Consider the following 24,356-nt stretch of genomic DNA (forward strand, 5'->3'; position numbering starts at 1 on the left):
ATATCCTCTAATGTCATGTTGAAATGAAAATGGGTAGTTCAATACAAACTAGCTGCAACGACCCTGGCTGCACGCTTCTTCAATTTCCATATCGTGTGGCGTGACCAAACGGGTGAGCTCCGTCAGACCAACGGGGGCAGGCGGCACCGAAAAGCCGATACCTCCAGTAATCAGTTAGATTTTCCAACATTGGCGACTGATGGAATTTAAAGAGAGGGTGGTGAGCCGGTTCAAAGATGACATCCAATGGTAGTATGAAATGCAAACGGAAAGGGCATCTTCATTTGGCAGCTAGGTGCTTGCGTTTGGCTAAGGAGCTAACAATGCATCATTCCTAGTGCCTTTCACTTACCTTTCTCAAAGGTTGCACCTCAGAAAAGGACCCTTCATTTGCCATTTTTTTCATTTCGGACTGTGTCCGAATACTTACCACTTTTTACAGGTACTGTAAAGCTACCCAGCAAACCGGGAACATTTCCCCAGAACATTATCTAAGATTCCCATTCAGTTCTAATTAGGGTTTAATCTAATATCCAGCAAACGTTTTAGATTAAATATCCCTGGAATATTCTGCTAAAGTTCACTAAAATGTTTTCCACAACATCCCAACCACCACAGAACATTCCCCAAACGCCCTTCTTACGTTTCCAGGTAATGTAATAACACAATGTTCTTAGAAAATGCAGCAGCAACAAAATGTGGGAACAATAGAAGTGATTCTGAGGAAATATTATAGGAACATTCTGCTAATGTTGATGCCGATATTACTACTAACACCTATACCAACAAACAAGAAACATTCCTGTAAGTCTGTTGTTAAGTTATTCTGTAAGGATATGACATGATGATCCAGATTAGGTTCTAAAAACATTACTTCCACGATAATGCAAGTAGTTCTAAAAACGATACGTCCACGATAATGCAAGAAGTTCTGAAAACATTACTTCCACGATAATGCAAGTAGTTCTAAAAACGATACGTCCACAATAATGCAAGTAGTTCTAAAAACGATACGTCCACAATAATGCAAGTAGTTCTAAAAACGATACGTCCACGATAATGCAAATAGTTCTGAAAACATTACTTCCACGATAATGCAAGTAGTTCTGAAAACATTGCTGCAATGTTCTGTAATGTAACATTATTGTATGAAGTTGCCACCAGGATCCTAATGATTTTAGTGGATTTCCCTTCAAAATACATCAATTATGATCCAAACTATATGTCTTAGTACATATGCACATTATGTGCACCTCACCGCAATTTAGCAGGCAATAATTTAACATGATTTCTGAAATCAAGTTTGTAGGGAAAATAAAAGTCTTTCTAGATTTAGTAATCCTCTCTTTTTGCAAAGACAAATGCCACAACTTGGAAGCCAGAGTAAAATATGGTGTAAGCAGCTTCATAGTTACATTAGTTCCATCCCAGTGGTGTAGTGGATTCATTCCAGCCATAACACTCCAAAGCTCCTAGGTTCAATCCCCACCTGCGACTTTCAACAAAATGTTAGAAAAATGATGTTTGTCTAATGTAATGTGATTCCACTTGAACGGTTGTACGTGTAACTTCCTCAACAGCGAGATGAAAGGAAACTCTGGGAACAATTTTTTTTTTGTGATGTCACCACTATGTTGCCGCCAGACTTTCCCCACAACCTAATAAAACATTCTGGGAACCTTTAAAGAACAGACAAAATGTGTTCTGGGAACGTTCTTGTAACGTCAGTCGAACGTTTTATACAAACATTGTATAATCATCAGCACAATTGTCCCGTTTTTTGTGTTACGAGAACAATTGCAACAACCTAATGAAAGTTCTTGGGATTTTCACAGAACCAATTTTGGTTTGCTGGGTACAAACTGGGTGTGAGAGCTAAATCACATGGCAAAGACGTCAACAGAATGCCTAGAGAACAATGACCTACCTCCCATCCGAAGGAGCTGTCTTTGACCGTGGCACTCTGCAGTGCGCTGTGAGGTCCAAAGTGCTCTCCCATCCCGATCCGGGTTTTGGCCCATATCCCCAGGCCCGCTCCGGGAACCGAGGACTCGCGCAGCTCCAGGTCGCTGGGGACGGGAATGTCGCCGGGAATGTAGACGGGCACCTCGTAGGGCGAGCCTTCCTTGGGCGTGAAGGGGATCTCGTGGTGATGATGGTGGCTGGGATGGTGGTGGTGGTTGTTGGGGTGCGGGGACAGGGGTGCTACGGAGATGGGGGACATGATGCTATCCTCGGTCTCCTCCTCCCCACTCTCACCCCCTCCTGCCAGGAGGTGGGCCTCTGTCTCGTGCATGCTGTCAACTGGCTCAATGTCAGCTGAAAGAGGAAGAGAAAGTGAGAGAGTTAGTTTATGTACAATATCTTCAATATTCAACCATTGATTAACCACACACGTCAGTTGAGAATCAAAGAGGGAGAGGAGAGCGAGAGAATGACTACAAAGTGTATACGGTAAACATGCCTTCAGAGTGAGAGAGAGATGCTTGACCTTCACTGCAGTATCTTGGCCTATTCTCTGCACTCACTCCATTTTGGGAGTTTATACCAGTATCATCAAAAGATAGTACATTGTATAGACAGGACTTTTACACTGTAGACATTATCACCAATAGAACTTAACCATACCGGGCTACTCTAGGACTGATCTAGTAACTGACTCACACAACCCAAACAAGCGACGGAAAACCTAAAAAGCCTTCAGACCCAGGTAGGGCAGCCTGCCACACAGTATTCCCAGTCAAAACATTCCCCACCGTCAGAGGAAGCCCTGATGGGACATGGTGTTCCATTCAGTCACAACCACTGCCATTTCCTGCCGGGTCATCTTACAGATAATGGGGGAGAAATGACCCAGGCATTGACAGTCACTCGCGAGTTTAGATTAGTCATCTATGCTTGTCACTGTTCTGTGGCTGACAGCGTAATTGTGGTGTTCGGGTTTCCACCGTCCAACGATAATGACAAAGACAAAGAATTAGAGAGGCACGAGTCCAGCTAGACACACCATCTGCATCAACTCCTAACCTCCCTCTCGCACAGTCATGGCCAGATCACTTGGAGAAAGTCAGATGTACACTATACAGTGGAAGTCTCAAGTTAACATACAACTACATTTAAACTCAGTTTTTCACAATTCCTGACGTTTAATCCTAGTAAAAATGTCTGTCTTAGGTCAGTTAGGATCCTGTCTTAGGCCAGTTAGGATCACCACTTTATTTTAAGAATGTGAAATGTCAGAATAATAGTAGAGTGATTTATTTCAGCTTTTATTTCTTTCATCGCATTCCCAGTGGGTCAGAAGTTTACATACACATTCCCAGGGACTCTTTTCTCTGTATATATCAACGATGTCGCTCTTGCTGCGGGTGATTCCCTGATCCACCTCTACGCAGACGACACCATTCTGTATACATCTGGCCCTTCTTTGGACACTGTGTTAACTAACCTCCAAAGCCATACAACACTCCTTCCGTGGCCTCCAACTGCTCTTAAACTCTAGCAAAACCAAATGCATGTTTTTCAACCTTTCGCTGCCCGCACCGGCCTGCCCGACTAGCATCACTAATCTGTACGGTTCTGACCTAGAATACGTGGACAACTACAAATACCTAGGTGTCTGGCTAGACTGTAAACTCTCCTTCCAGACTCATATCAAACATCTCCAATCCAAAATCAAATCTAGAATCGGCTTTCTATTTCGCAACAAAGCCTCCTTCACTCACGCCGCCAAACATACCCTAGTAAAACTGACTATCCTACCGATCCTCGACTTCGGTGATGTCATCTACAAAATAGCTTCCAATACTCTACTCTGCAAATTGGATGCAGTCTATCACAGTGCCATCAGTTTTGTTACCAAAGTGCCTTATACCACCCACCACTGCGACCTGTATGCTCTAGTCGGCTGGCCCTCGCTACATATTCGTCGCCAGTCCCACTGGCTCCAGTTCATCTAGAAGTCTATGCTAGGTAAAGCTCCGCCTTATCTCAGCTCACTGGTCACGATAACTACACCCACCCGTAGCACGCACTCCAGCAGCTATATCTCACTGGTCATCCCCAAAGCCAACACCTACTTTGGCCGCCTTTCCTTCCAGTTCTCTGCTGCCAGTGACTGGAACGAATTGCAAAAATCACTGAAGCTGGAGACTTACACTTCCCTCACTAACTTTAAACATCAGCTATCTGAGCAGCTAACCGATCGCTGCAGCTGTACATAGTCCATCTGTAAATAGCCCACCCAATCTACCTACCTCATCCCCATATTGTTTTTATTTACTTTGCTGCTCTTTTGCACCCCAATATCACTACTTACACACCATCATCTGCTCATCTATCACTCCAGTGTTAATCTGCTAAATTGTAATTACTTTGCTACTATGGCCTATTTATTGCCAAACCTCATAATGCCATTTGCACACACTGTATATAGACTTTCTTTTATTTCTATTGTGTTTTTGACTGTACGCTTGTTTATTCCATGTGTAACTCTGTGTTGTTGTGTCACGACTTCAACCGAGGCAGGCTCTCCTTCCCGTTCGGGTGGCGCTCGGCGGTCGTCGTCACCGGCCTACTAGCTGCCACTGACTCTTTTTCCTCCCCCTCCTTATGTGTTTATTTGTATCACCTGGTTTGAGGGAATTGGTAATTAGTGTGGCTTTATTAGTCAGCCAGCCTGTCTGCTTCTTTGTGCGGGATTGTTCGTCTGTTACTTTGGATTTCGGGAGTGGTTCGTGTATTATGTACTGGTTTTGTCTCCGTGTTTGTAGACAGGTGTTTATGACACCCAGTAAGTCCGTGTTGGACATTTTGGTTTGCCGGTTGGGAATTAAAATCACCGTATTGAAGCTCTGCTGTTCCTGCGTCTGATTTCACACCCCCCGACACCTAGAGCGTTACATGTTGTTTCTGTCGCACTGCTTTGCTTTGTCTTGGCCAGGTCGCAGTTGTAAATGAGAACTTGTTCTCAACTAGCTTACCTGGTTAAATAAAGGTGAAATATATACATTTTTTAAACTCAATTAGTATTTGGTAGCATTGCCTTTAAATTGTTTAACTTTGTTCAAATGTTTCGGGTAGCATTCCACAAGATTCCCACAATAAGTTGGGTGAATTTTGGCCCATTCCTCCTGACAGAGCTGGTGTAACTGAGTCAGGTTTGTAGGCCTCCTTGCTCGTACACGCTTTTTCAGTTCTGCCGACAAATTTTCTATAGGATTCTATAGGATTGAGGACAGGGCTTTGTAATGGCCACTCCAATACCTTGACTTTGTTGTCCTGAAGCCATTTACCACAACTTTAGAAGTATGCTTGGGGTCATTGTCCATTTGGAAGACTCATTTGCGACCAAGCTTTAACTTCCTGACTGATGTCTTGAGATGTTGCTTCAATATATCCCCATAATATTCTGTCCTCATGATGCCATCTATTTTGTGAAGTGCACCAGTCCCTCCTGCAGCAAAGCACACCCACAACATGATGCTGCCACCCCGGTGCTTCACAGTTGGGATGGTGTTCTTTGGCTTGCAAGCCTCCCTATTTTTCCTCCAAACATAACGATGGTCATTATGGCCAAAGAGTTCTATTTTTGTTTCATCAGACCAGAGGACATTTCTCCAAAAAGTGTGATCTTAGTCCCCATGTGCAGTTGCAAACCGTAGTCTGGCTTTTTTATGGCGGCTTTGGAGCAGAGGCTTCTTCCTTGCTGAGCGGCCTTTCAGATTATGTCGATATAAGACTTGTTTTACTGTGGATATAGATACTTTTGTACCTGTTTTCTCCAGCATCTTCACACAGTCCTTTGCTGTTGTTCTGGGATTGATTTGCACTTTTCACACCAAAATACGTTCATCTCTAGGAGACAGAACGCATCTTCTTCCTGAGCGGTATGATGGCTGCGTGGTCCCATGGTGTTTATACTTGCGTACTATTGTTTGTACAGATGAACGTGGTAACTTCAGGCATTTGGAAATTGCTCACAAGGATGAACCAGACTTGTGGAGGACTACAATTTTTTTCTGAGGTCTTGGCTGATTCCTTTTGATTTTCCCATGATGTCAAGCAGAGGCACTGAGTTTGAAGGTAGGCAATACATCCACAAGTACACCTCCAATTGACTCAAATGATGTTAATTAGCCCATCAGAAGCTTCTAAAGCCATGACATAATTTTCTGTAAAATTTCCAAGCTGTTTAAAGGCACAGTCAATTTAGTGTATGTAAACTTCTGACCACTGAAATTGTAATACAGTGAATTATAAGTGAAATAATCTGTCTGCAAACAATTGTTGGAGAAATTACTTGTGTCATGCACAAAGTAGATGTCCTAACCGTCTTGTCAAAACTAGATTTGTTAACAAAAAATTTGTGGAGTGGTTGAAAAACGAGTTTTAATGACTCCAACCTAAGTGTATATAAACTTCTGACTTCAACTGTATATACAGAATTATTTGGACACCCCTTCAAATTAGTGGATTCGGCTATTTCAGCCACACCCGTTGCTGACATGTGTATAAAATCTAGCACACAGCCATGCAATCTCCATTGACAAACATTGGCAGAAGAATGGCCTTACTGAAGAGCTCAGTGACTTTCAACATGGCACAGTCGTAGGATGCCACCTTTCCAACAAGTCAGTTTGTCAAAATTCTGCCCTGTGTCATGACGTTGGCCTGTGGGTAAGGTTTATGACCCCCCCCATAAATACCTTTCTCCCTTCCCTCTCTCTTGACTCTACAGAGGGACTCTTGAATAGCCTTTGTTAAACAGAGATCCTGGGAATATCAGAAGGTGGGGGGAAATGATCCATATTTTGGGAATCCAATCAGTTGAACATATGCATTGGTACTTAATGAAAATGATGTCAGTTCGGTTGTCATCTGAGACATTGTCATCAATGATAGGATGACATAAATGGTACAGTTGAAAGTCTACACATTATAGTTATCAGATTCAAATGGAATTGTTGTTCAATTTAAATGTTTAAATTTAAAATTATTGGTGAAAAGATTAAATGTAATTTTAGCTTCCAAATGAGAGATTTGGGTTTTCATAAGGTTAGGGCTCTGCTCAACCAGTGGCCCGCCCCTGTGAAGAGACATGGGTTATAAAACTATGAAATAACACCCTTCTCCCTCCACTATATAAGCCCTTGACGAAAATGTAACCTTCTGTTCCGGGTACATTAGGATGACGATCCGATGTCAGAAGGGTTCAGATAATAATGACAGAACAAAGCCAACCTCAGGGTGAGCTTTGGTTGCGAATGGTATGAACTTTGAACTCTTATTCGCTACAGAAGTGATACCTCCTAGCCGTTGAGTTAGCAGCGGCTGCTGTAAACTGGGCTAGGAGAGGACAGACAGAGTATCCCGTCTACCACACAACGACGTTACTACAACATAGCCAATTTACCACCAGAGATGCTCTTCAAAGGATGGAAGAACTATTGGGCAACTCGGCCTTCCATCTACCACCAACCTATTGAAGCGCAGCTCAGAGTAAATATTCATTTCATTTTCCTTTTCCAAATGGGCGGTAATTTAGAATGCATAAGATCCTGTATTTACGATAGAGACATCGCTTCTCCCTTTGTTCCTCAAGTCTTCCCGCTCTTTCACTCAAACCCAGCCCCCTTTCCTTTGGGTAACCAGCTGTCATATCTGTTCCGTCCGCTAGGGACATTTTCCTTTATGACATAATTTGTAATCAAGGTATGATTCATTCTGTGTATATGTAATTCTGTGTGATTAGTTAGGTATTTAGTAAATAAATAATTTAACCCACTTTTGTATTGCTGATTCAACTTGTTAGCCAGGGTTCGTGAAGATAACCAAGAATTGAAATAAGTGAAATAAGGTGACGGTTAATATTGACTGCTATTGATGTAAAATATTATTAGGTCTTTAAGAGTTTATTCGGAAGATAACTGCTCTATAAATATTATTTCGTGGTGCCCCGACTTTCTAGTTAATTACATTTACATGATTAGCTCAATCAGGTAATATTAATTACAGAGAAAGGATTTAATAGAATAGCATGTCATATCACTTAATCCGGCATAGCCAAAGACACGACACCTGCTAGAGCTGCCCCGGTCAACTGTAAGTGCCGGTATTGTGAAGTGGAAATGTCTAGGAGCAATAACGGCTCAGCCACAAAGTGGTAGGCCACACAAGCTCACAGAATTGGACCACCGAGTGCTGAAGCGCGTAGCACGTACAAATCGTCTGTTCTCGGTTGCAACACTCACTACCAAGTTCTAAACTGCCTCTGGAAGCAAGGTCAGCACAATAACTGTTAGTCGAGAGCTTCATGAAATGGGTTTCCATGTCTGAGCACACAAGCCCAACATCACCATGCACAATGCCAAGCGTCGGCTGGAGTGGTGTAAAGCTCACAGCTATTGGACTCTGGAGGAGTGGAAACACATTCTCACTCTTCACCATCTGGCAGTCTAAAAACGGGTTCTCTGGAGTGATGAATCATGCATCACCATCTGGCAGTCTGACCAATGCAACTGGGTTTGCCTGGAGAACCCTACCTGCCCCAATGCATAGTGCTAACTGTAAAGTTTGGTGTTGGAATAATGGTCTGGGGCTGTTTTTCATGGTTCGAGCTAGGCCCCTTAGTTCCGGTGAAGGGAAATTTTAACGCTACAGCATACAATGACATTCTAGATGATTCTGTGCTTCCAACATTGTGGCAACAGTTTGGGGAAGGCCCTTTCCTGTTTGTGCCCCCGCGCACAAAGTGAGATCCATACTGAAATGGTTTGTCAGATCGGTGTGGAAGAACTTGACTGGCCTGCACCGAGCACTGACCTCAACCCCATCGAACACCTTTGGGATGAATTGTCACGCCGACTGCGAGCCAGACCTAATCCCATCAGTGCCGACCTCACTAATGCTCTTGTGGCTGAATGGAAGCAAGTCCCCGCAGCAATGTTCCAACATCTAGAGGAAAGCCTTCCCTGAAGAGTTATTAATGCCATATTAATGCCCACGATTTTGTAATGAGATGTTTGACGAGCAGGTGTTCACAAAGCTTTGGTCATGTAGTGTATTTTTGAGCAAAATTTTGAGAGATTTTAGTTTTCGTGAACAAATTAAATGACAAATCCCCTACAGAAACAGGTAGCAAATACCTTTGCAGTGCAAGTACCATGCTGCAACAACAAGCGTAAAATCTCTGTAGTACCGTAAACACATATACATATACATACCACATGTTAGTCCCCAAGGGCAGCACTCAAATGTAACAGGCACGTCGATGTTGACTGTCTCAAACTCACAAGAATTTGCAGGTTGCCTGGACGACGGAGGGAGCAGCGAAAGCAATGCTCCAATCAACTCGTACAATAGGATTGCAGAATTACTGGATATGTAAGTCTCGAAAGGAAACGTGAAGTATGAAAACACAGACTCTCTTAGCGACAAGAGAGTCTCCTGAGAGATCCAGGAATCTTATCATATAAAAGCTGGGCAGTAAAAATAAGAATTTTACCAATTTTAATGATCAACGTTTCATAGATGCCCAGACCAGGCAGACAATTAAGCGCAGGGAAACATGTACGCCAGCAGTAGCTTCACCCTTTTCACAAACAATGAAACTTTTCAAACCTCAGCCTATCTGCCAAGCATAAACAAAATGTTATTTAAAGGAGTCTTCTGGCCAGGAGTTAAGATAGTCCCGAGCTCAGTTCCCTTATTCATAAAGATCTGCCACAAAAAAAGGGAAAGTTAAAACTAATCAGCACAGGGAAAAAAACTCCTCTCCCCTCCTTGTTCCCTGTGACATTCTAGTTGAGGGCTAGGCCATGTTCAAGCATAAAATTTGCTACAAAAAAAGGAGAGGAGCGGAGAGAGAGAAAAGTAAGCAGGAACACGAGAGATGTTAGCACAGTCTCCCGGGGGGGCTGCTTAAAGACCTCTGCCAGAGAGTGCCTTCCTTTCTCCCTCTACCATGTTGTTCTTTCTCTCCCTGTCGCTCTTTTCACAGATAAACTATTTATCCTGATTACGTCAGGGGTCAATCATTAATTCACACCTTGGGGGCCCTGGCGCTGGCTGGGCCTACAATGGGCCGCTTGTTTGGCTCGTGTTATCCCATCGGAAACTACTATGCATCCAGAGATCCCGGCAACATGAATGCATCCGATTTACTGGTCTTTATTTGGATAGTCCAGATAATCCATCTGTAGACGCTCTACAGATGGTCATACCATCAACAAACTATCTGTTGATAAGCAACTGCTTGCTAGGGTTAGGGTTAGGGTTAGGTTTAGAGTAAGGGTAAGGGCTAAGTTTAGGGATAGGATAAGGGTTAAGGTTAGGTTTAGGGCTAGGGTTAGGGTTAGTAGATAGTTAGTTGAAATGTTACTGATGGTCTGTAGAGCATCTACAGATGGACTATCCAAATAAAGGGATTCCGATTTATTTCAAACATTTTAAATGCGATTCTTTAATCTGGCCCCTTTGTTATTGTTAGCTGTTGTGTAAAACAAGCGTTTCCCATTGACTTGGAGCTGATCGTGGACAATAGGAAACGGAGCGCAGAGCACGCCCCCATTCACATTGATGGGGCTGTAGTGGAGCTGGTCGAGAGCTGTGTCCACATCCCTAAGGATCTATGATGGTCCACACACACCAACAAAGTCATGAAGAGGGCACGACCACCTCTCTTCCCCCTCAGGAGGCCAAAAAGTTACACAGCTGCACCATTGAGAGCATCTTGACTGGCTGCATCACCGCTTGGTATGGCAACTGCTTGACATCTAACCGCAATGCGCTACAGAGGGATTTGCGTACAGCCGAGTTCATCCTTGCCATCCAGAACCTTTATACGAGGCGGTGTCAGAGTAAGACCACAACAATTGTCAAAGTAACCAAAAAAGTGTTTAACAAATCAAAATATACACACTCTTGGAATTCTCTCAACCAGCTTCACCTGGAATGCTTTTCCAACAGTCTTGAAGAAGTTCCAACATATGCTGAGCACTTTTTGGATGCTTTTCCTGCACTCTGCCGTCCAACTCACCCCAAACCATCTCAATTGGGTTGAGGTTGGGTGATTGTGGAGGCCAGGTCATCTGATGCAGCACTCCATCACTCTCCTTCTTGGTCAAATAACCCTTACAGCCTGGAGGTGGGTTGAGTCATTGTCCTGATGACAAACAAATGATAGTCCCACTAAGGCCAAACCAGATGGGAAGGCGTATCACTGCAGAATGCTGTGGTAGCCATGCTGGTTAAGTGTGCCTTGAATTCTAAATAAATCACTGACATTGCCACCAGCAAGGCACCCATCTCACCTCCTCCTCCATGCTTCACGGTGGGAACCACACATGCGGAGATCATCCGTTCACCTACTATACGTCTCACAAATACACGGCGGTTGGAACCAAAAATCTCAAATTTGGACAGATTTCCACCGGTCTAATGTCCATTGCTCGTGTTTTTTGGCCACTTATTAGTGTCTTTTAGTGGTGGTTTCTTTGCAGCAATTCAACCATGAAGGCCTGACTCACGCAGTCTCCTCTGAAAACTACTCATCAGGGATGACTGTTGCCAGGTAATCAATGCTCCTGTAATAACATTGAAGTGTAAAGTTTTTATTAAATTGAAAATAAGGCTCTGTTTAATCACCCCTATTAATGAGACGAGGAGAGACAGAGATCTGCAACAATTTTCTGCACTCTGCAACCACATGTTGTTGAGACACGGGGACTTGTCTCGGTGATGCAGTCACGTTTTATACCAACAGCTTTGGCACTGCCTGACGTAACAGTGTGGTGGTAGAATGCACTCTGTGTTTATGTGTGTGTGTGTGTGCCTGAGAATGTAAAGCATGAAGGGAAAGAGAAAGGGAAAGGGGGATACCTAGTCAATTATACAACTGAGTGCATTCAACTGCAATGTGTCTTCCACACATTTAACCCAACCCCTCTGAATCAGAGTGGTGCGGGGGCTGCCTTAATCGACATCCACGTCGACTAGTATGGTATAGTCAAGTCTTACTTCTGTGACATTGAAATCCCTGCATGTTGTTCAAATCCAAACTTTTATTTTGTTTCCTTTCAACGTGTTGGGAACACAATTGCCATCATCTCAAATACGTACAATTTCTGCAGTGCATTAGTGTTTTGATTGCATTCCCGCTATTGCCTCTGGATCAGTTGGGTCTAAACTGCTATAACAGGACAAATGTGCGGTTACAAGAGAGAGAGAGAGAGAGAGAGGGAGGGAGGGAGGGAGGGAGGGAGAAAGGGATGAAACTATGTGTGTGCTTTTCCATGGCGGTGGGTTTTTCGCGATGTCGTACAGTAGGACGGTAGTGAGAGGGGATTGGTGGGAGGAGGGAGAAAAGAGGGGGGTTGCACAGGGGACGGTCAACTACAATACTGGCAAGCCTCTGTTTTTTCCGTGTAAAAGCAGCAGGGAACGTTTTCTAGTAACACTTAAAGTAGCACTATTGCTTTTACAGAGCGGGGGCCCTGGTGCATGAAAAAAGAAAATAAACTTCCACTAACTCACGCCTGTTAAAGCATGGCTCGCTGTGGACGCCTCAGAGGTCTGACACATACACAAGGACACGCACACACACACACACGTCTGCAAACACACACCTCTTTCAGAGAGACTGCAGCCTGCATGGTAAAGCAGCTATACTCTAGCAATGCATGTGTGGGTCCCATGGACGCAGGCAGGGATATACTGAGAGGTGTGTGTGTGTGTGTGTGTGTGTGTGTGTGTGTGTGTGTGTGTGTGTGTGTGTGTGTGTGTGTGTGTGTGTGTGTGTGTGTGTGTGTGTGTGTGTGTGTGTGTGTGTACGGGTCACACTGATTGGGCTGACATATTGATGTATCCTTTGTGCTAAGCAGTCTAGGGCTACTACAACCTCGTCAGGTGAGACAGAGCATCTGGGAGCCTATAGCCAAATGAAAGAGAGCCCCATCTCCTGCAGAGAGCAGGCCTCCTGTGTGTGTGTGTTTATAATGTTTAGTGTGTGTGTGTTGTGCTGTCAGCTACTACATTGTCCATATGGTTAGAGGCGCTCCCCAGGGGCTCCCAGCCCGGCCTGGCCAGACATTTATTAAGAGGACAGATTAATAGAACTGGGAAAAGACATTTTCACAAACATGAGAAATATTAATAATAATCAATAGCAACTTACATTGTCCAAATTTAGTTGCAAACATCACTCAGAGGGAGAGAGAGAGAGAGAGAGAGAGAGAGAGAGAGAGAGAGAGAGAGAGAGAGAGAGAGAGACCGACCACATGGATACCACATGTGGATTCTGGATACCACATTCATTCACAGTAAAGAAGGCATCAATCTAGCAGTACAAAACGTCAACTATATATTCAGGCAAACAGCAAAAGAAGCACAATTGAAATTGATAAAAAACTAAATAAAAAAGATCACAGATGACAACTGGTTTGATGCAGATTGTAAAATTATAAGGAAAAAACTTAGAACACTATCCAACCAAAAGCACAGAGACCCAAATAATGGTGAATTACGCCTTCATTACTGTGAGACTTTAAAACTCTATAAACGTACACTCAGAACCAAAATAGCACAGTACAACAGAAAGCAGCTGACACTAATTGAGGAGTTCATAAACACAAACAACTTCTGGCAAAATTGGAAAAAGAATAACAAATCTGAACAAGAGGAATTAGCGATACAAAATGGTGACATATGGACAACCCATTTTAAAACACTCTACAACACCGTTCAAATTGACACAAACGCAGAACAACGCCAAATTCATGAGAAGTTGAATGGATTAGAAAAAGCTATAAAGGACAATCAAAATCCATTGGACTCCCCAATTACTGACCAGGAGCTCTATAAGAAACTTCAGGCCCTCAAATTTAAAAAAGCATGCAGACCTGATGGCATCCTAAATGAGATGCTCAAACTCACTAGTGCAACATTTCAATTGGCTATATTAAAACTGTTTAATTTGATCCTGAGTGTAGGTTATTTCCCTGACATCTGGAATCAAGGACTCATAACACCAATCTTTAAAAACAGAGACAAATTTTACCCTAACAATTACAGAGGCATTTGTGTGAACAGTAACCTGGGGAAGGTTTTCTGTAGTATTATAAATGTAAGAGTTCTAAATTAATAAGCGCAATGTCTTGAGTAAAAGCCAAATTGGATTTATACCAAAACATCGCACAACTGATCATATTTACACCCTACACACCCTGATAGATAAACATGTCCACCAAATAATACCAATGCTTTATCGACTTCCAAAAAGCATTTGATTCAATTTGGCATACAGGACTGTTCTACAAAGTTATTGAAAGTGGTGTAGGGGGTAAAACATATGACATAATTAAATCAATGTATACTGGCAATACGTGCAGCATTAAAATTGGCAAGAAAATAACAGAATTCTTTAACCAGGGGCGGGGCCTTCGTCAGGGTTGAATTCTGAGCCCTGCACTCTTCAATATTTACATCAACGAATTGGCCACTATTCTAGAAAAATCCTCAGCCCCTGGTGTTAGTCTCCACAATTCAGAGGTTAAATGCCTACTCTTCGCAGATTACCTATGCCTGCTGTCACCCACAGCACATGGCCTACAGCAGAGCCTGGACCTGCTAGAGCAGTACTGCCAGACCAGGGCCCTGGCAGTAAACCCCAAAAAGACAAAAATAATTATTTTCCAGAGAAGATCCAGATCTCAGGGAATTAGACCAAAGTTCTCAATTGGTACAACATATATAGAGTACTGCACACACTACAATTACTTAGGTTTAAAAATAAGCTCAACTGGACACCTTAATGAGGCAGTGAATGAACTGAGAGAGAAAGCACGCAAGTTTCAAAGGCTACCCGTCCTGTTGGGGGAGGACGCAGAGAGCTGTGGGTTGGCATCGCACTACATTGCTGCCTGCCATAAGTTGAGGGACAGTGTATGACAAACCAATCAACCTGCACATGTACTCTACTGTATGCTTATTGTTATTGTTGAATGTATGGTTATTTTGACACTTGGTTATTGTTGTTACTGTTGTCGGGTTGACAATTCTGGCAATATGTACATTGTTACGTCATGCCAATAAAGCAAATTGAATTGAATTTTGAGAGAGAGAGCAAGAGAGAGAGACAGAGAGAGAAAGAGCGAGAGAGAGAGACAGAGAGAGAGCGAAAGAGGGAGAGAGAGAGAGAGACAGAGAGAGAGCGAAAGAGAGAGAGAGAGAGAGAGAGAGAGAGAGAGAGAGAGAGAGAGAGAGAGAGAGAGAGAGAGAGAGAGAGAGAGAGAGAGAGAGAGAGAGAGAGAGAGAGAGAGAGAGAGAGAGAGAGAGAGAGAGAGAGAGAGAGAGAGAGAGAGAGAGAGAGAGAGAGAGAGAGAGAGAGAGAGATGGAGCGAGAAGCCTTCCAGCTTCTCCAGAGCCCATGTCCCTGTGCCCATTCACAGCTTAATTTAGCAACTCACACACACACACACACACACATCCCCATAACGAGGGCGCTAGACAGCGAAAGAGCGAAAGAGCGAAAGAGCGAAAGAGCGAGAGAGAGAGAGAGAGAGAGAGAGAGAGAGAGAGAGAGAGAGACAGAGAAAATAAAATACATAAATGTTTATTAAGAGGGAGAGGGGCTCGCACTGCGTCGGTATCTGACTTGGTGTAAATGATTTTCACCTCTGCCACGGGTGCCGCCTCCCCACATATATCACCCGTTTATCAGCCCGCTCCGCGCTCCCAGTCATTAGCCAGTGAATTAACGGCAATCCACGGTGCTATTAATCACAAAGACAAAAGTGTTAGCACAGCCGCTGACCTGCCTGGAGTAAAGGAACCACGCTGAGGAAAGGGAGGAGAAGAGAGAAAAGGAGAAGGTACGATGGATGGATGGATGGATGGATGGATGGATGGATGGATGGATGGATGGATGGATGGATGGATGGATGGATGGATGGACATATGGATGGATGGATGATGGATGGATGGACATATGGATGGATGGATGGACATATGGATGGATGGATGGACATATGGATGGATGGATTGATGGATAGATGGATGGATGGATGGATGGACGGACGGATGTATGGACTGATGGATGGATGGATGGACGGACGGACGGACGGATGGACGGATGGACGGATGTAAGGATGGACGGATGGACGGATGGATGAACGGATGGATGGACGGATGGACGGATGGATGATGGATGGACGGATAGACGGATGGATGGATGGATGGACGGATAGACGGACGGATGTATGGATGGATGTATGGATGGACGGATAGACGGATGGATGGATGGACGGATGGATGGATGGATGAATGGATGGATGTATGGATGGACGGATAGACGGATGGATGGATGGATGGATGGATGTATGGATGGATGGAGGGATGGATGAAGAAAGTGAACAATAAATGAGAGAAGAGAAGAGATAGAGAATGGATAAGAATACAACAGTACAATGAAAGAGAAATATGGGGAGAGAATAAGAGCACTCCAAAGACTGGGACAGAACACACCTCACAGGGTACAGGCATCAGTACAAACACACACGCATGTGGTTATGTGTGTAGAGACACTGACTAACTGGCCAGGCCTGGGGCCAGGAAGCAGAACACTTCTCAGGGAAATATTAGGGACACAGGGAGGAAAACTGCTCGCTCAGACCAAAAGCAATAGCCATTACTGAAAATTCGGCCCTAAATTTCAAACAATCCCAATGCCAAGATACAGAGAAATGTCCACAAATGTGTTGAATAAAGACAGAGTGAAAATCGAGTAAATAACTGCAAAGTTCTGACAGAGTAATAAGTCACACACACACAGAAAGAACATACTGATAAATAGCTATGTTCCAGGAGAATGTATGTGAATGTGTATGTGTGTTTGTGTGTGTATTCATTTGTACTCTACATGGGGCCCAGCAACATTAAGGCAGTTCTATACAATTTCATACAACTTTTACAACACATTAAGTGTGTTCCCTCAGGCCACTACTCTACTACCACATATCTACAATACAAAATCCATGTGTACATGTGTGTAGAGCGCGTTTATGTGTGTGTGTGCTTGTGTGTGTGTCTGTGCCTGTGTGTGTGTCTCTTCACTGTCCCCACTGTTCCATAAGGTGTATTTTTATCAGTTTAAAAAAAATCTGATTCTACTGCTGCGTGAGTTACTTGATGTGGAATAGAGTTCCATGTAGTCATGGCTCTATGTAGTACTGTGAGCCTCCCATAGTCTGTTCTTGACTTGGGGACTGTGAAGAGACCTCTGGTGGCATGTCTTGTGTGGTATGGACAGCTGTCTGAGCTGTGTGCTAGTAGTTTAAACAAATACCTCGGTGCATTCAGCATGTCAACATTTCTTACAAAAACAAGTAGCGATGAAGTCAATTTCTCCTCCACTTTGAGCCATGAGAGATTGACATGCATATTGTTCATGTTAGCTCTCCGTGTTCATTTAAGGCCCAGCCGTGCTGCCCTGTTCTGAGTGTGTGTGTGTTTGTGTGTGTAAATATGTCTCTGTGTGTGTTTGAGCACTTGAATATGTTGAAAATGACATTTATTTGGAAATTGGATATTAATTACGTTCTGCCTTTCATTTGTCTCTCGCCCCTACAGCTACAGCTAGCTGAGGCCAGAGTCAGCCTATAATAAAATATGTTATTTCAATGGGAATACCTGGTTATCGCCTGGCATACCGTCCCAACAGATCCACAGATGATGCAATCTCTACTGCACTCCGCACTTCCCTTTCCCACCTGGACAAAAGGAACACTTATGTGAGAATGCTATTAATTGACTACAGCTCAGCGTTCAACACCATAGTACCCTCAAAGCTCATCACTAAGCTAAGGACTCTGGGACTAAACACCTCCCTCTGCAACTGGATCCTGGACTTCCTGACGGGCCGCCCTCAGATGGTAAGGGTAGGGAACAACACATCCGCCACGCTGATCCTCAACACAGGGGCACCTCAGGGGTGTGTGCTCAGCCCCCTCCTGTACTCCCTGTTCACTCATGACTGCATGGCCAGGCACGACTCCAACACCATCATTAAGTTTTCCGATGACACAACAGTGGTAGACCTGATCACCAACAGCGATGAGACAGCCTATAGGGAGGAAGTCAGAGACCTGGCCGTGTGGTGCCAGGACAACAACCTCTTGCTCAACGTGATTAACACAAAGGAGAGGATTGTGGACTACAGGAAAAGGAGACCCGAGCACAGCCCCATTCTCATTGACAGGGCTCTAGTGGAGCAGGTTGAGAGCGTCAAGTTCGTTGGTGTCCACACCACCAACAAACTATCATGGTCCAAACACACCAAGACAGCCATGAAGAGAGCACGACAAAGCCTATTCCCCCTTGGGAGACTGAAAAAATTTGGCATGGGTCCTCAGATCCTCAAAAGGTTCTACAGCTGAACCATCGAGAACATCCTGACTGGTTGCATCACTGCCTGGTATGGCAACTGCTCGCCCTCCGACCGCAAGGCACTACACAGGGTAATGCGTACGGCCCAGTACATCACCGTGGCCAAGCTTCCTGCCATCCAAGACCTCTATACCAGGCGGTGTCAGAGAAATGCCCTACAAATGGTCAAAGACTCCAGCCACCCTAGTCATAGACTGTCTAGGTCCAAGAGGCTTCTTAACATCTTCTACCCCCAAGCCATAAGACTCCTACTAAACAGCTAATCAAAGGGCTACCCAGACCCCTCTTTTACGCTGCTGCTACTCTCTGTTTATTATCTATGCATAGTCACTTTAACTCTACCCACATGTACATAAATTATTACCTGAATTACCTCGAATAACCAGTGCCCCCACATACTGACTCTGTACCGGTAGGTCTGTCTCCATCTCTATTTGGGGATCATATTTAAGTAGCTGTTTTTCCCACCTGTGGATGTGGGATATTATTTTGTGTTTTGTGCATGTGCACCATGTAGTCACGTTTCGTTTTTTCTTTATTGTTTTGTTTTGCTTAAAGTTTCACTTAGAAATAAAGATGTGGAACTCAACCTCCGCTGCGCCTTGGTCCATCTCTATACACGACCGTGACAGCATGTGACAAATCCAATTTGATTTGATTTGAGTAGTAAAGTGTTCCCATTCTGGAGAGAAAATCCAATAAAAAGGACTCTCAGCTCCACTATCAATGTCAGGCTTAATTAATGAATGGCTGAGAGAAGATTCAGCATTTAATTAAACACCACGGATCCCTAATTGAACAGAAACAGAACACGTCCCACCAGGTAGGTTGTTGGTTATCTAATATCTACAGTGGTGGCGTTCAAATGTAAAGTATGCTATTGTATTGTCCCGTTTCTGCGATTAATAAAGTTGGGAAGGTATTGGTACGGTTCATAGGGATAGGCACAAAAAGAGAGAGAGGGGGGAGAAAAGCAGAGAAAGAGAGAGAAAAGGAGAGAGTAAAGAAGAACAACAGGGACAGTACCATCAGGCGCTACCGACAGACCTACATACAAAATGCACAGGAACTACATTACCCAGCATCCCCATCAGCTCATTGCCCTGCGTGTCTCCATCGCTCTGCTTCCACCCCGTCACCTGTTCATTCTGGCACACAGTAGCTAAACATTTTGCAAACTAATAACGAAAATGAGCGCTTCTTACTGGACAAGTTCAGGTGTGGTCCCTCCCTGTTTCAGTACGTTTTCTTCCGTTTGGTGCCTAATGAACAAGACCCCTGCACCTCTGGTGGGCCCTGTTCATCAGCCTACACATTTCAACACACTGTCAGAGTGGATGTCTGTCCAATAGGTAGGAGGTCCTAATCCACTTACATCAAGTCAATTTAGCTTACATCGGACAGACATGCAGCCTAGCTGACCCAGTACCCGACGAAGGCCCGAGAGGAGAGCTAGAGGGACCAGAGCTGGAGGTACCAGAAGTAGAGGGAAGAGAACTAGAAGGACCAGAACTAGAAGGACCAGAACTAGAAGGACCAGAACTAGAGGGACCAGAACTAGAGGGACCAGAACTAGAGGGACCAGAACTAGAAGGACCAGAACTAGAGGGAAGAGAACTAGAAGGACCAGAACTAGAAGGACCAGAACTAGAGGACCAGAACTAGAAGGACCAGAACTAGAGGGACCAGAACTAGAAGGACCAGAACTAGAAGGACAAGAACTAGAGGGACCAGAACTAGAGGGACCAGAACTAGAGGGACCAGAAGTAGAGGGAAGAGAACTAGAAGGACCAGAACTAGAAGGACCAGAACTAGAAGGACCAGAACTAGAGGGACCAGAACTAGAGGGACCAGAACTAGAGGGACCAGAACTAGAGGGACCAGAACTAGAGGGACCAGAGCTGGAGTGACCTGAGATGGAGTGACCAGAGCTGGATGGACCAGAGCTGGAGGGACCAGAGTTGGAGGGACCAGAGATAGAGGGACCAGAACTAGAGGGACCAGAGCTGGAGGGACCAGAACTAGAGGGACCAGAGCTGGAGGGACCAGAACTAGAGGGACCAGAGCTGGAGGGACCAGAACTAGAGGGACCAGAACTAGAGGGACCAGAGCTGGAGGGACCAGAGATAGAGGGACCAGAGCTGGAGGGACCAGAACTAGAAGGACCAGAACTAGAGGGACCAGAGCTGGAGGGACCAGAACTGGAGGGACCAGAGATAGAGGGACCAGAGCTGGAGGGACCAGAACTAGAAGGACCAGAACTAGAGGGACCAGAGCTGGAGGGACCAGAACTAGAAGGACCAGAACTAGAGGGACCAGAACTAGAGGGACCAGAGCTGGAGGGACCAGAACTGAAGGGACCAGAACTAGAAGGACCAGAACTATAGGGACCAGAGCTAGAGGGACCAGAGATAGAGGGACCAGAGCTAGAGGGACCAGAACTAGAAGGACCAGAGATAGAGGGACCAGAGATAGAGGGACCAGAGATAGAGGGACCAGAGATAGAGGGACCAGAGATAGAGGAACAGAGATAGAGGGACCAGAGATAGAGGGACCAGAACTAGAAGGACCAGAGATAGAAATGATACAATGACTATAAGGTTAAAGTGCAGACTGTCAGCTTTAATATGAGGGTATTTTTAATCCATACCGGCTGAACCGTTTAGAAAACACACCAGTTTTTGTACATAGCCCTCCCCCCCCCATTTTAGGGGACCAAAGGAATGGGTACAAATTCACTTATATGTGTATTAAAGTAGTAAAAAGTTACGTTTTTGGTCCCATATTCATAGCACACAATAACTACATCAAACTTGTGACTACACATTTGTTGGATGCATTTGCTGTTCGTTTTGGTTGTGTTTCAGATTATTTTGTGCCCTATAGAAATGAATGGTAAATAATGTATTTTGTTATTTTGTAGTCACTTTTCTTGTAAACATGAATAGAATGTGTTTCTAAACACTTCTACATTATTTTGGATGCTACCCTGATTACACATAATCCTGATTGAACCCTGAATAACAATGAGTGAGAAAGTTAGACAGATGAAAAATAATTGTACAAAAAGGTGCTGTAATTTCTAAACGGTTCACCCTGTATGGATGAAAATACCCTCAATTTAAAGCTGACAGTCTGCACTTTAACCTCAATGTCATTGTATCATTTCAAATCCAAAAATGCTGGAGTCCAGCGCCCAAAGAACCATCCCAATAGTTTTGGCGCTTACTGTATATGATATGTATACTGGTATGTTCCATACCTCCATGTGGTCATATAAAACCCCTATTGAACCAGATCCAAGTGTTTCAACAGCCAGTAAAAGTGGCACTGCTAGAAACTGATGTGTCACTCCCTGTCTTCATCCAGCTGAGTAGAAAACACACAGTAGCAGCAGAAGTAGCAGTGGTCTGTGGAGCCATTTTGCTTGGTGGCGGGGAGGAAGAGTGGGAAACAGATGGGGAGGAAGAGAATGGGCGACAAGTGTTGAGGAGAAGGGAGAGGGGTCACAATAACCCGGTCCCTCTACTCCCTCCACGAGCCTCGAGTCGAGAAGCGGACGAGCGGAGACATACACACAATAACCCGGTCCCTCTACTCCCTCCGCGAGCCTCGAGTCGAGAAGCGGACGAGCGGAGACATACACACAATACTGTATACAGCACCGCCAAACAATGGGTCCTCCACAAAGAATTCTGGGAACGGGGGAACGCGGACCCTCTCTCAGGGCCCTGTCGCAGCACTGAGACTAAGTGGTGCCACAGGGTGTGTGAGTGTGAGTTCATGTGCATGTGTGCCCCCTCTTTTCCTACGCCTAAATAATGCTCAACTTTGCCCCTAGTGTTTGTGTTTGTCTGTCTGACCTCAGTGTCAGCTGTGTGTGTGTGCATGTGTATGTTTGTTTGTGTGTGTGTGTGTGTGTGTGTGTGTGTGTGTGTGTGTGTGTGTGTGTGTGTGTGTGTGTGTGTGTGTGTGTGTGTGAGAGAGAGAGAGCACTACGGCGAGACAACAACAGCGACAGATCGAGCGAAAAGCAATTTTCCCCTGTAAAGGGTTCGCGTTGGGGGTGAGCGGCGTGCGTTTGGAGATAATTGGCTGGTAATTAGGAGGGGGTCGACGGGTCGATTTGGGAACAACTGGCCGTCTTTAGCTCAGGTGGCCCTCCCCTGGTGTAATGGGACGACGCCAGCCCCCCTCTCTTCCCAGTCTCTGTTACCTGGCTGACGAGCTAAGTGTGGTGCAGCGGGTGACATCCGCATAAGGCTGCTGCTCTCTAGGGCCTCTGGGGGAGCGCTGCACAGTCCCCACTATTAGTCATCGTCCCTCTCAGGGACCCAGCAAGAGAGAGAGAGAGAGAGAGAGAGTGTGGAAACAAGCACAGCCCGCCCCCCTACACACACAGGCCTCTCCTGAAAAAAGATATCTGACCTAAATGAGATTACCCTGCTCAATTATTCCTCTGTTGTTGTTGTTGCTGTTCCTGGCTCTTTCATTGAGATCCACAGCAGCACGGCATTGTTTTACAAATTTAGTTACGTCACAGCCTTATTCTAAAATGGATTAAATCGTTTTTTCCCCCTCATCAATCTACACACAATGACAAAGCAAACAGGAAAAATCACAGCGAAACAAGTTTTCAGACCCTTTACTCAGTACTTTGGCAGCGCTTACAGTACTGAGTCTTCTTGGGTATGACGCTACAAGCTTGGCACACCTGTATTTGGGGAGTTTCTCCCATTCTTCTCTGCAGATCCTCTCAAGCTCTGTCAGGTTGGATGGGGAGCGTCGCTACACAGCTACTTTTAGGTTTCTCCAGAGATTTTAGTCCGGACTCTGGCTAAGCCACTGTACACAGCCAATCTGTAAATAGCACACCCGACTACCTCATCCCCATATTATTACTTACCCTCTTGCTCTTTTGCACCCCAGTATCTCTACTTGTACATCATCATCTGCACATCTATCACTTCAGTGTTAATGCTAAATTGTAATTATTTCGCCACTATGGCCTATTTATTGCCTACCTCCCTACTCTTCTACATTTGCACACACTGTATATAGATTTTTCTATTTTTTCTTTTCTTTTGTGTTGTTGACTGTACGTTTGTTTATGTGTAACTCTGTTGTTTTTGTCGCACTGCTTTGCTTTATCTTGGCCAGGTCGCAGTTGTAAATGAGAACTTGTTCTCAACTGGCCTACCTGGTTAAATAAAGGTGAAATAAAATAAATAAAATAAAAGGGCATTCAGAGATTTGTCCCGAAGCCACTCCTGCGTTGTCTTGGCTGTGTGCTTATGTTCGTTGTCCTGTTGGAAGGTGAACCTTCGCCCCAGTCTGAGGTCCTGAGCACTCTGGAGAGGGTTTCATCAAGGATCTCTGTACTTTGCTCCGTTCATCTTTCCCTCGATCCTGACAAGTCTCCCAGTCCCTGCCGCTGAAAAATATCCCCACAGCATGATGCTGCCACCACCATGCTTCACCGTAGGGATGGTGACAGGTTTCCTCCAGATGTGACGCTTGGCATTCAGGCCGATGAGTTCAATATTGGTTTCATCAGACCAGAGAATCTTGTTTCTCATGGTCAGAGACCTTTAGGTGCCTTTTGGCAAACTCCAAGAGGGCTGTCATGTGCTTTTTACTGAAGATGGGCTTCCATCTGGCCACTCTACCATAAAGGTCTGATTTGGTGGAGTGCTGCAGAGATGTTTGTCCTTTTGGAAGAGTAGGGAGGCAAAAGTTCTCCACAGAGGAACTCTGGAGCTCTGTCAGAGTGACCATTGGGTTCTTGGTCTTCGATGCCTTCGACCTCATGGCTTGTTTTTTGCTCTGACATGCACTGTCAACTGTGGAACCTTATATAGACAGGAGTGTGCCTTTCCAAATCATGTCCAATCAATTGAATTTACCACAGGTGG

At 44.7% G+C, this 24,356-nt stretch overlaps 1 protein-coding gene across 1 annotated transcript in view; it reads right to left on the reverse strand.

Moving 5' to 3' along the window:
- The window catches only part of LOC120060937 (histone-lysine N-methyltransferase PRDM16-like), a 355,472-nt gene that overhangs the window by 247,158 nt on the left and 83,958 nt on the right, over nt 1–24,356 (reverse strand). Inside the window, exon 2 of the mRNA XM_039010379.1 lies at nt 1,928–2,319. Coding sequence (XP_038866307.1) covers nt 1,928–2,319 — 392 coding nt within the window. The remainder of the gene's footprint in view (nt 1–1,927; nt 2,320–24,356) is intronic.

This window comes from Salvelinus namaycush, chromosome 16 (genome assembly GCF_016432855.1).
Source record: "Salvelinus namaycush isolate Seneca chromosome 16, SaNama_1.0, whole genome shotgun sequence".
In the NCBI taxonomy this organism is placed as follows: Eukaryota; Metazoa; Chordata; class Actinopteri; order Salmoniformes; family Salmonidae; genus Salvelinus; species Salvelinus namaycush.